Source organism: Lactuca serriola, chromosome 3 (assembly GCF_051521515.1).
Source record: "Lactuca serriola cultivar US96UC23 chromosome 3, Lser_US96UC23_V15, whole genome shotgun sequence".
Lineage (NCBI taxonomy): Eukaryota > Viridiplantae > Streptophyta > Magnoliopsida > Asterales > Asteraceae > Lactuca > Lactuca serriola.
In genome coordinates, this window is record NC_136410.1 from 128,578,710 (window position 1) to 128,595,993 (window position 17,284).

The 17,284-nt window shown below is 34.4% G+C and overlaps 3 protein-coding genes across 3 annotated transcripts; all 3 read left to right on the forward strand.

Moving 5' to 3' along the window:
* Positions 1-6,952: 6,952 nt before the first annotated feature.
* LOC145095707 (uncharacterized) lies at positions 6,953-14,944 on the forward strand. Its single transcript, XM_079033541.1, has 5 exons — positions 6,953-7,042; positions 9,170-9,242; positions 14,088-14,180; positions 14,266-14,510; positions 14,588-14,944. The coding sequence occupies exons 3-5, from the start codon at positions 14,090-14,092 to the stop codon at positions 14,942-14,944; spliced, it is 693 nt and encodes a 230-aa protein (XP_078889667.1). The 5' UTR covers positions 6,953-7,042; positions 9,170-9,242; positions 14,088-14,089.
* On the forward strand, positions 10,270-14,081 carry LOC145093143 (uncharacterized). The gene is made up of 3 exons (XM_079031212.1): positions 10,270-12,915; positions 12,992-13,057; positions 13,131-14,081. The coding sequence occupies exons 1-3, from the start codon at positions 12,904-12,906 to the stop codon at positions 13,905-13,907; spliced, it is 855 nt and encodes a 284-aa protein (XP_078887338.1). The 5' UTR covers positions 10,270-12,903; the 3' UTR covers positions 13,908-14,081.
* Positions 10,389-11,395, forward strand: LOC145095706 (uncharacterized). The gene is made up of 2 exons (XM_079033540.1): positions 10,389-11,027; positions 11,171-11,395. Exons 1-2 carry the CDS (start codon positions 10,389-10,391, stop codon positions 11,393-11,395), a joined length of 864 nt encoding a protein of 287 aa, XP_078889666.1.
* Positions 14,945-17,284: the final 2,340 nt, after the last annotated feature.

Below are 17,284 nucleotides of genomic sequence, written 5' to 3' on the forward strand. Positions count from 1 at the left end.
GGCCCAATCTTCCAAATTGGGCCCAAACCCATCATGGGCCTAAAATCCAAGGAATCCCAACATGCTAGCCCAAAGTCTGACACAGAAGTCTGATGATCCAATAAGGCCCAAACAATGGAAGCCCAAACATTGTCCCAATATCAAAACATCAAGCCCAAGGCCCATCTGTTGAATACGCAGGGCGTACTCAGCTCGTACGCTTAGCATACTCCAGCTTACCAGATGGGTACGCCATGCGTACTCCCCAGTGTGCCAATTCATTCCATTAAGCACTTAACCCGCTAAGTCCTTCATCCAAACTCTCAAATCTTTCCCCTAAAGACGACTTATCATGTAAAGTTGGCAACTTTACATGCATGCATGGCTTAATGGGGATCAAGAGCTCAAAAAGAGCTTAACCAAGGTCTTAACACATGCATGGGTCAAGATACACCATAAAGCTTGCATTTTTACGCATAAGGGACCCTTAAAAAGTCCATATCTAAGGTCTAAGCTTTTGAAACAACCTTTACTCACAAGAATCAACCAAAAGGGACCAAAATCATCCATAAACAAACCCAAACTAGATCTACACAAGGAGTTGTCAAGCTAAGAACTTTATACCTCAAATGGACCGAAATGAAGATGCTAACTCTAGATCTCTAAGCCTCACTCCAAGGAACGAATCTCAATCTCCTTCTACCACTTCAAGATGCACAATAACACACCAAAATTCTTCACAAAAGCTCAAAAACACCAAAAAAAAGGGTAAGGGCAAGATTAGGGTTTAGAAGATATGGAGACTGGTCTAAAATCGCCAAGAGATGAGTATAAGATGCTTAAATAGGGCACAAACCCTAAAAATTAGGGTTTGTCCTAGGCCTGCATATGCCATGCGTACTCCATGTACACCCAACATACGTGGATGGGATCCGCGATCATCAGGAGGCTAGTACACCAAGTGTACTCATAGAGGACGCCCCGTGTACCAGCAAAGGACCATATTGAAAACAATTTAACATAAGGGACTAATCGAGGAACTTAACCAAAATTGAATGTTACAATGAAATTATGTTTGCTACTATATTTTGTGCTCATTATCAAACCATTCTTAAGGAATCTCATCTTCTTATTGTAAAAAGGACTTTTCTCTACTTAAAGCATACACCCAATCTTGGGTTATGGTATCCTCATGATTCTGAGTTGAAGCTAGTGGGATACACTGACTTCCATCATGGTGGTTGTGGCATTGATCGTAAAAGTACTTTAGGAGGATCTTAACTGCTTGGAGATAGAATGGTGAGTTGGTCCAGCAAGAAGTAGACATCAGTGGCTTGTTCTACTACTGAAGTTGAATATGTAGCCGCTGTAAGGTGATGTGCTCAGATTTTATGGATTCAAAATCAGCTATTGGAATATGGTTTAAACTTCTCAAAGACTCCCATCTGTTTTGACAACACCAACGTCATTCAAATGATATAAAATCTATCGCAACATTCCAAAACCAAGCATATTGATATCCTTCATCACTTCATCAGGGACATTGTTCAAAATGGAAAAGTGGAGTTGTTCTACATTCCATCCACTATTTAGTTGGCTGACATTTTCACTAAGGCATTGGACAAGAAGACTCTAAAAAAATTAATTGTAGATCTTGGCATGCTTTCAATGACTTAATTGTTTCTAACTCGTTTGAATTAGCATTGCTTTTGTTTGCTTTCTAAAAAACACAAAAAAATAAAATAAAATAAAATAAACAAGTGCTTCTTTTATTATATCTAAAGATTTGTACATAGTTTGCTTAAGATATGCTTATAATATTTACAAGTATTATCTTTTCTTTCTTTTATCTATCTTTCAGGCCTATCTAAGATCTATCTGCACCTCCCTCCTCCAAAGTTTGCAAGAGGTGGTGTCACACCCCGGCCGTCAGCGAAAACACCGGGCGATGTAACGTCATTTCTCGTATCATAGTTATCAATTTCCTGAAAACACATGCAATTTAATATACGTCAACATAAAGTTGATGAGTTTACAGGTTTTGACTCCATATAAAATAACACTTTTTCTCAAGTTCAAAAAGTATAGTTTTAAAAGTATCATTTTGACTCTCAAACATTTAGTATACATATCCTAGGTATAATGGTTTACTTACCAAATAAGTGTTATACCTAAACGTTCTTTGAACCTAGAGTATAAGTATAAATGTTTGTAATTCCATACAAACTAAGTTGCTACATATAAATCTTATTTCAATTCTATACGAGTAAAACCGCTACGTATAAATCTATTTCAATTCTATACGAGTAAGTAGGATAGGTATAGTGGTCTACTTAATATACAAGTAATATACCTACTAGATTCTTATACTTAGAGTATAAGTCTTTGGGAAACATATACTTAACATTCATACTTGTATATCGACAAAGTATAATGCTTATAAACTTATGTTACCATGAGTCTTTAGTTGCGACTATATGACTTAGTTTTATACCTCTGGTTATTATTACAAGGATCACACCTTGTGATAGTTACAAGGATCACACCTTGTGGTAGTACAAGGATCACACCTTGCGATAGTACAAGGATCATACCTTGCGGTAGTTTCCATACGCTTCATCGACGTCGGAAGGTAGTAAATTAGGAAAGTTCGTCACCCACCAAATATTGGTTGTAGCTAACAACCACGGTGGGGTTGTCACGCTCACACGGGATTAATGAATATAGGTCAGAGGACTTTCACTAAGATCCCCAATCTTGGATGATGAATACAGTAGCTCAGGTAGACTTTGACGGCGTTCTATAGTTCTAACAACAAAAGCATATTCATGTCTAAAACCCTAAGTTACTAGACTATGCTTTTAAACATTACTCCTAATTTCATAACATTTAGGCAGTATAACAGCTATAACTTGAAGTAAAACTAGGTTTTATCTTGACATAAAACCAAAAATAATATATAACATATCAATTTTTATCTTGACATAAAACCAACAATAACAACATACTTTATAAATTAACATATACAACTTCCGAATATAACTTCGGAACTATATCGCACACAACATATATATAGAATCCTAAGTATAAATCAAGATCTACATTATTATAATAACATGATAACAAGTTAATAATAGTTGTATATATTCAAAATATTATATTTAAAATAACTATATCCCGGTTAATATAACTATCTACGTTGATACTAATATACCATCATATAGACATACTAGTAACGTATATACAATATTTAGCATGCATTTTCCCCCGAAAATATTAGAAAGTGGGGCCATGAAACTCACCCTAGTAGCGTGATCTATAGAATCTAAACGGACAGAGGCTCGTCGTTGTCAGGCTCGGGAAGGAAAACGGCCTTCGGAAACGAGAGAGAAAGAAAGTGGAAGATGTAAGGATTGAATGAGCTTTGATCGCTATTTATAGGATGATTTTGGCCCATTCACGTCGTGAACATGATAGGTTCACGTCGTGAATTCCATGAGTTATCCGATAGCTTTAACGCGTGTTTTCTAGCCCCGATTCGTGTCCTGCGGCGTCCTCACATCGTGAGAAAACCTTGCTCATGTCGTGAGTTCATTAGGGTTTCTGACAACGACATCTTCAGGAGGCCAAAACGTTTTCATACGAACTCCGTTTCTGACGTTCTTTATATCCACGTGTAGGTATTTAGGGTTTCTGACAGCGACATCTTCGGAAGCCTATTTTAAATTCCTCTTATTATAGAGATTTATAGTGTTCGGTTTATCATAACTTCTTCACGTGAAGTCAAATTTAGATGTTATCTATATTTTTGGATACGTATAGACGTATACTTTGATTTATACTATAAAGTATGTATGAAAGTTCATAGTTGTATTAGAATTATCATGAAATACATAGTAAGTTTACTAAAATACTAGTTTAACAAAATCACATTACATGATTGGTATAATCACATGTGATTGTTATTGACCTATTTTGACTAGTGTTACAGCTGGAGTCATCCAGAATGTTCTGAATGCTCAAGAAGAACAGTGGCATCATGTCCTATTATTGTTGATAATGCCCTCTTTCTCTTCCACTTACTATTATGGATGCAAGGGGCTACCATCAAAACAATGAGTCTTGTTTTCATCTAATGACTCATAATCCAATAAAACCATAAATGCCCTCATTTTTATCTTGTCAACACGATGGTTTCACGGATTTGAGCTAGTTAACTCGTTGGTTACAAAAACTATTTATGCTCCTCTCTTGCTCTTGATGAACATGAAGTTTGTAATCCATTTGCAATTTCTCATCGATTAATGGCCTCATTATTCTTAGTTTGTAGTAAGTTGTTTTGTATTTTGATGTATTTACCTTCTTGCTTATGGTTTCTTTTATAGCCAGATATGGAGGGTAGATATCTCGATGAAAGAAAATTAATTAATGAGTATTCATGTTAAAAAGATATCCTTTTAGTGATTCCACTCAAAAAAAAAATTATGCCTTTATGATTCATCTGAAAAAGGCTATGTAGAGAGCCTCTGAAAAAGTTGTATATTCCTTTTTAACTATTCTTCTTTCTGTTGACTATTTCCTATGCTTTTATTTCCTCGTTTGACTAACTTTTTTGTTTGTATATTATGTATTATTTTGTTTCTGTATTTAAAAATAAAAAGATTTGACGATGGAATTTCATAAGCCAAGTATATAACTTTTGATAAATAATCATCCCAGGAAGCATGTGTGCCGTATGCATCAAGTCTCATGTTCTGCTAAAACATTGAGCATAACCCAATGAATTATCTTGATTGAATAGTCATCAACGTAAGAGTTACTTGTCTGGTCCTTAAATAACAAAGGGTTATTCATGTCCTTGACCTTCTAGAATGAGGTATGACATGGTACCATTAAGAATTAACGGTGAATCTATGATTCTAGACTGCAACTAACTCTATGATGCAAGGATTAAACCACTACTTGTTGATGGGTTATAATTGTTAATGATTCATGCTGATTCCACCTCAGTGTGACTAAAACAATCCATTCTCTCATTTTTATTCTTTAAAGCTTTAAGATCCAGCGTAATGTACCATACACTGATGAGAGTTTGAAAAATCAATGTCGATGGTTAAGCTAAACACCACAGCTTATCACCCGCATCAATCCATTCTCTTTATATATTATTCTTTAGAATTTTATGATTCACCGTATGAAGCCAGATGCTAATGAGAATTCAAAAAATCTTAGTTGATCGGTACATTTCATATTAGAATGTATTACACACATAATACCACACTTTCATTTTATTCTAATAAAATTGATTAATGATTCAGCGCATGAAACCAAACGTTGATGAAATCTCGCAATACTATGTCAGTGAATGGTAGTTTAAGACCACGCTATCAGGAGACATCACAAACGTACTGGATTACAAGCTACGACTATGATTCACTAATCGCTTCCTCCAAGTTTCACATTTGTTGTTGATGTCAAAAAGGGGGAGAAACTTGTAAACTACTAAGTGTTATTGATCTGAGGAGATGCAAGATCTAAGGGGGGACCAATCACCGATAGTTGACATCAATATAAATATGGAGTTATATATTGAAGAACATAAAGTTTCAATCTAAATCTTAGGGGGGGAACGAGGTGAAGAAATTATTGAAGATTAGTTTTGACATCATCAGATAGGAAGAGATTGTAAGGTCACACTACAGGAAAAAGCACCTATAGGGACGAGATCTATAGGGACGACAGGTTGTCTCCATAGAGTTGACGAATTTTTTTTGACTTTTGAAGCTACAACGATGCCCTATTGTCTCAACATGTGAAGCGGGAAATGACATGGGATTGGCGCATTCTTTAAATATCTGTGGAGACGACTTGTCGCTCTAACAAATAACAAAAATTTAAAATGACATTATTTTTAATAATTCCACGGAAATAATACTGGGACATTGTTTTGGGGATAACTATAGACACGACTTGTCGTCCGCCCGGAATTACGAGAGCTGCCCCTTCGTTTTATTCATGCACACTCAATCAACAACAAATCTTCTTTGAATCAGTTGTTTATGCTCACTCTTTCTTGATCGATCGATCGACAATTCTCCCATGGGACTTCTCACCTCCCAATCACCGCAAATCTTCTTCATCTCTATCGATCCTCATGCTAGTTGTTGAAGACCACTGATGATTAGCTTCAACTCCGATGATTCTAACTAGTGGCTTCTTTTTCCCCTCCGGTTACAAGTTCTAGCGAATACAAGCCCCACTCCGGCGACCTAGGTTAGTAATTCTCTGTTTGAAACTAGAATCGTGATTTTCTTTCACAGCTTCTCATTTTGAAGATGCAATACTGATAAACTGTAACCACATCAATGATTTTTCTGTTGATTTTCCTTCTAGTTATTCATTATTCAAGTCTGGGGTATTGATTTCTCTGTGGATTTTGCTTCTGCGATTAAAGATATTTTTATCACCCAGATATGTTTGCAGCACCGATATATGCTTATTGACCTATTGAAAGTGATGAAAAAGCTGATTGTTAATTGATATAGACTTTAACATATAAACATCAAGTCAAGTAATATATTCACAGTTATGATTATGAAAAATTGTCTATTAAGGAAGAATTTCTTATTGTATTTCATTTGTTATAATGGTCAATAATTAGGGCAGCAGCAATTAGGGTAGAACAGGTACAACAACAGCAACAACTCCAGTTGCAGCTTTTGGAACCCATCAATAGCATTGGAAATGCTCGGGTAGTTTTCTTGTTGCTTTTGTTCTCTACTCTTTTTGTGCTTTATCATGTATATCATTATGCATATGAAATATCCTTATGGTGTTTGGATGTTCTTGTAAATGTCTAAATGATGCTTTATATATTGTTGGAATTGATACTTCTTAATCAGACATGATACTTAACACACTAGGTCTCTAATCTTTATAAGTCATGATACTTAACATATCATGTTTTTGACATCTAGGAAAGAGAAGTTGTTGAGCTGAGTTGGACAGCTGACTAAGGACTAATCAGATTCAAAGTTAAAGTAAAATTAAAGGACAATATCAGGTATGTGATGATGATATAATCCCTTAATGTTTGAGAAGAAGTACAAGTGATACACTAATAATAATGGTCTTTATTTGTTATAATTGCTAGTAATAATAGTTCTTCCCAATCCAATAGTAATAAAGGGCAAATTCCCTTTTAAAGTCTCAGTTTTAGATTCAAATCTAGTAATTGTTGATCTAGTTTTGAGAAGCTGTTTGGCTATTTAAGTTGCACTGTTTCTCCATTTTTGCTTGCGAGTTGTAGAACTTCCTCTTGCTTTATATCATCCCTGATATTCATTAAAATTATAGTTTTTTTTAATTTAATTTTCCCCATGTTTGGAAATAAAAAAAGTTTTGGGTTTCATGCCTAGGTGATTTTGGGGTGTTGGGTAGTGTCAAAACTTTGCCTTTTCCATCTCCTTTGATGTAATAGATTCAAAATCAAATCATAATTCAAGAAAAGAAGAGAGGAAAAAAAAGGTAATCGAGATAATAACCTCACAAAAGGCCGGTGTTTAGTAGGTAATGGTGTTGATGTGCACAACATTTCTAGTCTAGATATATCTGGTGTTGTGTAGTTGAAATGGAATTGCCGAGCTATAGCAACCTGTGAAATGAACATATAATCATTTCTTAGTTTTCCAATGAAACTATTGGTTTGATGTGTATATGGAGACAAGAAACTTATAGAGAAACTCACAGGCTTTCTGACTCTTTCAGAGACATGGAAAACAGCTCTTAGTTGATCATGGTGCAAGTGTCAGAGTATTTTGACCTTCAATCGTAGACAAGAATGAATAACCCACAAATGTTAGTAGTAGTTTTATGCTTAAAGTTCGACATACATTAGTTTTTTAGATCAAAAATGGTAAAGATAAGCAAGACAGGTTTACTAAATATGGAAACTTAGTTTCATGTGTTGAAGCCTGAAGGACAGATCTGATGTGTTGGATGTACATAAATACTCGAAATATAGACAGTAAAGTGAAGTCAAGAAATAAGTGCAGATCTGATGGAACAGAAGATGTGTTGGATGTACCAAATTAGCCTCCAATCTTTTTAATTCCACAACATCGGCATTGTCATCTTCAGTGTTTTTATTTTCATCTGTTGTTAGTTTAAGCTTCTCGTTCAAGTTCTTATTTTATTCTGATACATTTTGCAGTTTTTCTTCTTTTTCAATCAATTTTGCCTTCAAATCTTCCAATTTTGCTTTCGATTTCTCCAAATTTGCCTCCAGTATTTGAACTTTTTCAGATGACTCAAATTTTGATTGTTCCACAAGCTCATAAGCACTTCGAATTTGTAAAGTGGTATCCTCGTTGTTGTGAATCTTGAAGCTTTTCTAATATGTCAGCAAGCTCTTTCTTGGCCACGTCAGCATGCTCGTTGGCACGTTTCTTACTTTCGTCCGATTGACTTAATTGATCCTTGGCTTTATTAAGTTCTTCTTGAAGATAAGAGAGTTGGGTTTCAAGTTCAGCCACTCTGCCAGGACGCTGTTTCTGTGATTTTACAAAAGATAAAAAAGACTATTAGACCCCTATGACACTCGAAAGCCAAAAACAAAATGTTTTTATTAGTATTATATGAATATGATACCTTGGATGTTGGAGTACGAGGCGACCGATGTTCAGAAACTTTTGAGTAGAAGAATTTTCCGGTTCTACCCCAGAAGTTTTGAGCTACCTAGCAGTTTTTGGTGTCCTCTGTGGCACCTCCAAGGTTACAGCTCTGTTTTTTTTTTTCAAAAAAAAACTCAGATTAGAATAATCAATAATTTGTTATAATGACCAGCTGGTATTTTGGTAATTTTGATTTGAAGTCTTCAAAGAAAATGATCACGTGAAAGATACTAAGACCATAAAGATCAAACCAAGGACCAATTATAATTTTGGATAGTATACCTTGTGTTTGGGGTTTGCATTGTCTAATTTACCCTTGAGTAAAAGCAATCCTGTAAAAAAAAGTCCCACTTGAATAAAGAAAGTTGACCCATAATGCCTATAATGGATTTGAGAGGAATGCTTGGGTCAGAATTCAGAAAGAATGATTTGTTTATATATGTTTATGCTTATGTATATGCAATGCATATATATCATATGCAATGCATTAATTAGTGTGTTTGGTGAATCTCGGGCAGTGGAAGCAGCAATTAGGGCAGTCTGAACAGGTACAACAACAACAAATCTAGTTGCAGTGTTTGGAAATATCAGGTAGTTTTCTTCTTGCTTTTGTTCTTCTCTACTCTTTTTATGCTTTATCATATACATCATTATGCATATGAAATATCCTTATGGTGTTTGGATGTTCTTGTAAATGTCTAAATGATGCTTTATATATTGTTGGAATTGATACTTCATAATCAGACATGATACTTAACACACTAGGTCTCTAATCTTTATAAGTCATGATACTTAACATATCATGTTTTTGACATCTAGGAAAGAGAAGTTGTTGAGCTGAGTTGGACAGCTGACTAAGGACTAGTCAAATTCAAAGTCAAAGTCAAATTCAAGGACAATACCAGGTATGTGATGATGATATAATCCCTTACTGTTTGAGAAGAAGTAAAAGTGATACATTAATAATAATAGTCTTCATTTACAATAGTTTATCAAAGTGCAATGCTATTTCTTGCTATAACTGCTAGTTTTATCAAAGTATGATATATAACTTAACATGAATTAAACACACAAAGTATGTTAATTCATATTTTTTAAACTACATGTTTTGTGAAACATTAAAAAAAATATTGTACTCACTTCTAATATAAGATCCAAGATATTTATTATATTATTTATTTTAATTAATTCAAAATAATAATAGTTTTTAAGGTGAGTTTTGATCTGAAGAAAATAAAATACCTTGAAGATCAAAATAAGTATTTAGATTTATAGAAAAGTCCAAAACAACAACAACAAGCTTTTATAACGAGGCAATATTAAAAAACCAGAAATTTAATTTAAAATAAAAAAGTATCACAACAAATATTCTACAAATCTGTTTGATAAGAATCTAAAAAATGCATTAAAATATATTTCATAAAGAAAATATAATATCTCTATATTAGTCATTAAAAGTTTAAAACGAATCCAAATGACAAATTCATTTCATCAATTATATATCAAAAATATGTTTTTTAAAAAAGAAAATGGATATGAATTAACAATAATAAATTTGATAAAAAAATAAAAAAATAAATAAAGCAATACAAGTATAAGTAGAATGCTATAAAAAATAATAAAGCAATACAAGTAAGATGGTATAATATGAAGAATATGAAAAAGAAATCCTAAATAAAAACAAATTAGCTTTATATTTACAATACATACAATCTAATTCTTGATAATCAAACAGTTATGACAATTGATAAGAGTTGGATTACACTGCCAAATCGGAGCTCTCCAGAATTCTTAAAAGGTCTTACAAACTTTATAGAGATTGCAAAGAACCATGTCGATGGTGAAGGAAAAACATGTTGCCCGTGTAGAGATTGTGCGAATATGTATCGACAAATTGTGACTACAGTTTATGCCCACATACATGACCGTGGATTTCTTCAATCATATCGTATATGGATTCATCACGGGGAGGAGTATCCTTCTTCAGATTTAGACAACATTTGGTTTCCTAAAAACCATACTACAACAACAACAAATGAAATGTTTGATGCAATAGATGATGTTATGGAAGAGGAAAATACTTATGAAGGAAATATTGATGGAGAAGGAATTGGTTTAGACCCGGAATTTGATGCATTGTTTAAAGAGGCCAATACAAAGTTATACCCTGGTTGTAGCTGGATGTCTTCCCTAAACTTTGTAGCAAAACTGATGCACATGAAAGCCATCAATAAATGGACAGACAGTTCGATGGACCAACTTTTAGAGTTTTTAAGAGTTGCGTTCCCAAAAGAAAATACGATTCCAGCTTCACACTATGAAGCTAAGAAGAAGCTGGAAAAAATTGGGTTAGGATATCAATCTATACATGCTTGTGTTAATGATTGTGCTTTGTTTTGGAAGGAGAACGAGTCGATGTAGAACTGTCCTATTTGTAACGAGAGCATATCGGTTGACAAAAACACAAAGGGGAAGAAAGTGGCACAAAAATTGTTGCGTTATTTTCCTTTGACTCCCAGGCTTCTCAAAGGTATAGTTCTAGATTCACGGCAAAAGACATGATTTGGCATCATACAGGGCGGTCAAATGATGGTAAGATGTATCATCCTGTTGATGGGAAGGCATGGCAAGAATTTGATAAGCGTTATCCTGAGTTCGCCAATGAACCTAGGAACGTTCGCTTGGGTTTGGCTGCTGATGGCTTTAATCCATTTTGCAACATGAATCAGTCGTATAGTATGTAGCCGCTAATATTGACAACGTACAATACCCCACCATGGTTATGTATGAAAGAGTCTTCTTTCATGTTGACTTTGCTAATTCATGGCTCTAAATCACCTGCGAAGGACATTGATGTTTTCTTGAGGCCTTTGGTAGACGAGTTGAAAATGTTGTGGGACGAAGGAGTGCAAATGAGAGATGCAGCAACCAACACTATATTTACGATGCATGCAACACTATTATGGACTATCAACGATTATCCTGCTCATAGCAGTTTTTCTGGATGGAGTGGTCAAGGTTATAAAGCTTATTCTACCTGCAATAAAGACACACCTTCATGTCGTATAACCAACAAGATAGCTTATGTTGGTCATAGAAGATTCTTGCATAGCAAGCACGAATGGAGGGAGAGTTTGTTGTTTAATGGAAAAAAAGAGTCGAGAAAGCCTCCCCGGCGATTCAGTAATGCAGCAATATTAAAGCAACTAGACTGTCTCCCGGATCGTATTCCAGGGAAACATCCTAGTTATGGTGGGGGTGTGAAAAGAAAGCGTACAGAGTCAGAGCTAAATTGGACCAAAAGGAGTATCTTCTTTGAGATTAGTTATTGGTCTTCTTTAGAACTAAAACACAATCTAGATGTTATGCACGTGCAGACAAATGTGTCTAAGAGTTTTGTGGGTACTTTGTTGAAGAATGAAAACTCAAAAGACACACAAAAAGCAAGAGAAGATTTGGAAAATTGGGGTATTCGAGACAATTTATGGCTACAAAAGAATAACAACAAGATCATGCAACCACATCCAGATTACTCTTTCAAACGAATTGATTGAGAATGTTTCTGTCAGTTCATTAAAGGAGTTAAACTACCCGATGGTTTTGGATGAAACTTTAAGAACAAGGTGCTTCCTAATGATTCAAATATAATTGGGTTAAAGTCTCATGATTATCACATCCTCATGCAACAACTTTAACCAATATGGGTTCGAGCTGGTTTGCCTACGAATGTTTCAACAACAATCATTGACCTTTACACATTCTTTAAAAAAAATTGTGCACAGACATTGGATGTGAAAGACATGTATAAAGCACATAATGAATTGATAAAGATCTTATGCAATTTGGAGTTGATATATCCTCCAACATTTTTTGATATAATGGTTCATGTAGTTCTACATTTACCTGAAGAAGATATTCTTGGAGGGCCTGTACATATGAGATGGATGTATCCTTTTGAAAGATACATGAAAAAGTTAAAAGCTTATGTAAGAAACAAAGCAAGACCTGAAGGTTCAATAGCAGAAGGTTATGTTGCAGATGAAGCGTTGACATTCTGCTCCATGTATCTTGATGGTATACAAACCAAATTTAATCGTCCCGAAAGAAATGCAGATGTTGGCATTCCGAAGAGTCGGTTTTCTGTGTTTTCATTACAATGTCGTCCGATGTCGAAAAAGAAAATCATTTCTCTTTCTAAAGAGGCCTCAAAAGCATTGCATTGGTTTGTACTACACAACTGCGATGAAGTTAAATGCTATATATCGTAAGTATTTTTATTTTTTATATTTTCTTTTTAGGTTTTGTGATAAATTAATTTGAACCCTTTCTCCTACATACAGGGAATTACATCTAAAAAGCCGGGAAGAGATGTAAAAGCGAAATTTTCTTCATGGTTCAGTGATAAGGTAGATATATTTTATACATATATAAATCTAAAGTATAATATTATTAGAAGTTATTAATCTTATATCTTTCTAGGTCTATCAGCTAGAAAGAAATTCGTCCCCTGAATGTACCAATGAATTAAAGGCATTGGCACATGGTCCGTTGAACGCGTATTCTTACACTGCTTGCATAGTCCATGGTGTTAGATTTGTAGTATATGATCATGAGCTTCGACGTACTACTCAAAACAGTGGTGTTTTTACACTTGGAGAAGATGGTACACCATTTTATGGTCAATTTACAGAGATTATCCAGTTGAACTATTTAAGTGGTTACTCGGTTGTTCTATTTCGTTGCAAATGGTTTAATACATCGGGGAAAAGACGATTTGTTGAGAAAAATGGTATCGTTGCTATTGACATCAGTCGTGAATGGTATGTCGGTAATACATGGTACGATGATGACCAATACATTTTAGCCACACAAGTGAAACAAGTGTTTTATCTTCAAGATCCTTCTCGAAATGGCAATAATTGGAGAGTTGTGGAAGACGTTCACCATCGAAAACATTGGGACCATCCAAGTCTCATTCTTGTTAATGATGTAGATGTTTTACATGACACTCAATCATCTGATTATAACTTGGTTGTCGACGTAGGTAATGATGGTGAATCAAATGTGGTTGTTGAGAGATGTGTTGCCCCCGTTGTGGATGATCAATCATTTCATTCTAACTTGGTCGCCGACTTAGGATATTTGCCAATGCGGGCAACTTTACATGAAGTTGGTGAATCAAGTGATGCTCCTATTGTGGATGATGAAGGTTTTATTGATGATGATGAGGAAGACAGTGATACATACCCTTCATAAGATGAAATTATTGATAATGATGAAAACGATGATGATCCTGTAGACACATATTATTCTAGTGATGATTATGATTGAATGTATTATAATGTTTTTGTATCTTTAATGGATAGTTTTTACAATGTTTTAATTGTTGCTTATAATATTTGTTTAATTTATTTTTATTATTTATTTCAATCAAAGAAATGTCGGCACATGTTGCACGGAGCCATGGTGGAGATGGTGGGAATGAGCCTCCTCGACGTCCACAGAAGATCCCGACATCCTATGAGTCATGTAAGTAACTTCTTATGAGAAAATATGTCTTCATATTGAATATATTTTTAACATACTAACTTTTCAATTACATGTGTCAATGTAGCAAAGCCAAAGAAAACTCGTATGAATGGACGAAACATAAATTTGGAACAAAAGTTTGATAAAAACAAAGGGCCACTACCACTTGAAATTGAACTTACGGGAAAACAATTTAAGTTTTTTGGAGACAATTACCAAGTTTACATACGGTGTGTCTCAAATAGTGTTGCAAAATTTGTCCCTTTTCATTATCCAAGTTGGAAAGATGTCCCTGCAAAATTCAAAAACAAAGTTTATCTCGAAGTGCATGTAAGTATACAATATAATGTTTTATTTTTATTTAAATCTTATAATTTTTAGATGTGTAATAATCCTTTCTTTTGTAGAATTATTTTGATATTGAAGCTTTCCGAGACACACCTTTTTGGAATCAAATGATTCAAGGAATCGACAGTGATTGTGCATCGTCTTACAAGCGTCGGAAAGGGAAGTTAAAGGAACATTTTGATACAGTGGGAGGCTATAAGGATGTAGACTTCGTAAAGAGAAATCCCCCACGAACACAGTCTGAAAAAGAGTGGGGAAAAGTTATCGACAAGCTTTACAAAAATGAAAAATGGAAGGGAAAGTCTGTACAAAATAGCGAGAACAGAGGAAAACAACTTTATCCAAGTTCACATGGGAGTGAAACCCTATTCCCAAAAACGGTTGAAGGAAGTAAGTTTATTTTTAGTATTATTTAAGGATTTATTAACAGTTATATCGAATCTTAATGATAGTTTTTTCTAACTCTATATAGAGAAAAGCAACAAGAAAGGTGAATTATATTGAGGGTTGGAAGAAGAGTCACTATAAAGAAGGTCGTGGATGGTGCAACATGCGAGCACAACAAGATTGGGTAAGTAAAAAGTTTATATATTATTATGGTATTAAAAGTGGATTACCTATATTGCTATTTAAAAATACATTAAATATATCGAAAGTAGAATGCTATGCTAGGTATGATGAAATTTTAGACTTATTGTTCTTATTAATTATAGTTGGACAGGTTGGTTGTCTTCTTTATAGTCGTTATGCTGCCGATTTTTAGTTAAAAAAAACTAATGTATGTTTATTGTTTTTTTTGTTGTAGGTTAAAATTGAAAATGAGTATAAGAAAATGTTGGACGAGGTTGGTGGTGATGAATCAAAAGTCAAACAGCTAGAATGCTTGGCTCGTGTACTTGGAGAAAGGAGAGGTCATACACGGTGTGTTGGTTGAAAAGTGAAAAATGTAGCACCTTATAATATCCTGGCTCCTTCAACAAATAATGTAGACCTCAATGCCTTTGCTCTTCAGTTGACTCAACAGTTTAATCAACAAATGCAACAAATGTTCATGTCTCAAAATCCAAACACCCAACCTCCACCGCCGGTTCAATTCAATATTGATCTCTCACAGGTACAACTTCCGAACAGACAAGTGATATATAATGATGATACTCAAAGTGATGATGCCCAAAGTGATGATGATCAAAGTACCGATTGGCCAACTTCTAGTAGATCAAATTAAATTAGGTAGTATTTGTAATTCTATGAAACTTTTATACATTTCAAATGAATGTTTTGGTAAATGTTTTGAGATTGTATTATATTTTAATGTTTTGAGATTATATTGTATTTTAATATTTTGCAATTAAATTTACCGATTTAGCTATTTTGTAAATTTACTGTTTTAAGAATTTGGGAAATTATAGTGGTTAAAAGGAGCTATATGGACATACCTATAGAGACGACATGGTCATACCTATAGAGACGACATGTTATTTTTATAGGTTATCTATAGAGACGACATGGCATACCTATAGAGACGACATGTCGTCTCTACAGATGCATCAACCACGACGAAACACCGTTGCTATAGGGTGACTGCTGCCCATTCTGTATCCATCTATGGAGACGATTAATTGTGTCTATCGCTGCATCTATGAGGACGACGTGTGTCTCCATAGGTTTATCTATGGAGGCGCCAAGTCGTCTCTATAGCTCTATTTGTGGAGACGACAAGTTGCTTTTATAGATTAACCTATAGAGACGACATGCCGTCCCTATAGCTTTACCAAAGGAGACCAGCAACTTATAGCGACGAATCAGAATAGAGCGACATATCGTCACCAAAGGCCACCAATCGCGACGAGTTTTTTAGTGACGACAATACAGATCTATTGCGACGGGGCTATAGAGACGAAAGCTATAGGGACGATATGTCGCCCCACGACGGGGCTATAAAGACGAAAGCTATAGGGACGATATGTCGCCCCAAACACCTATAGGGACGACTTTTTGAACCTATAGAGACGACAATTGTCATCCCTATAGGTCTCGTTTGTTGTAGTCACACATTACGAGTTGATGATTCAAACACTCTACATGCTAACTGTAAGCGTCAGCGTCACCATCAACGTCAGCACCTTAAGCTTTATCAACATCAACGTGTATATTGTTATCTTTTGTAATATCTGTATATTAGGTAATAATACAAATATGTATAGAACATATAGCATATCCGATATCTTTGTGATGAAGATTGGTTCTTAGTATAGATTAGATACAATCCATTTAATGAAGGGATCTACTTGTATAGATTAGTATATATTAAACATTAAGGAGAAACCCTAATGTAGAACGTCTTGGTGACCATCTTTGTAACAACCCGTTTTCTTGGTGAAAACAAATGCTTTCTTGGTGAAAAACAATTTGATGAATTCTTTGTGTTCTTTATTTTTTCTGTTATTTATTTGTTTAGTTTAATTTGTTCTTGTTTATCATACTTGAAGTGTATCACATTGATACAAACATTCAATATTTATATTTTAATACTATAAACAATAAACTTTTAATTTTATGATGTTGTAGGCTTGTAGCTGTATCAGCTTAATTTATGAATTGTGATTGCGAAAATTTCAACTTCTATTTGGAAGAAACTGTTTAGTGAAATGTGAAATTTTCAATTTTTATAAGTAGTTTTTATTTGTTTTTTTTAATACCTAATTTTATGTAGTATGTAATAATAGATTAAATGTCACTTTGCCAATTTTAACTTT

Coding starts and splice junctions, on each gene's coding strand:
- LOC145095706 (XM_079033540.1), top strand. CDS start 10,389: ATGACAATTGATAAGAGTTGGATTACACTGCCAAATCGGAGCTCTCCA. Junction 11,028..11,170: donor ATCAATCTATACATGCTTGT/GTTAATGATTGT, acceptor TTTGACTCCCAG/GCTTCTCAAAGGTATAGTTC.
- LOC145093143 (XM_079031212.1), top strand. Junction 13,058..13,130: donor CTTCATGGTTCAGTGATAAG/GTAGATATATTT, acceptor ATATCTTTCTAG/GTCTATCAGCTAGAAAGAAA.
- LOC145095707 (XM_079033541.1), top strand. CDS start 14,090: ATGTCGGCACATGTTGCACGGAGCCATGGTGGAGATGGTGGGAATGAG. Junction 14,181..14,265: donor CCCGACATCCTATGAGTCAT/GTAAGTAACTTC, acceptor GTGTCAATGTAG/CAAAGCCAAAGAAAACTCGT. Junction 14,511..14,587: donor AAGTTTATCTCGAAGTGCAT/GTAAGTATACAA, acceptor TTTCTTTTGTAG/AATTATTTTGATATTGAAGC.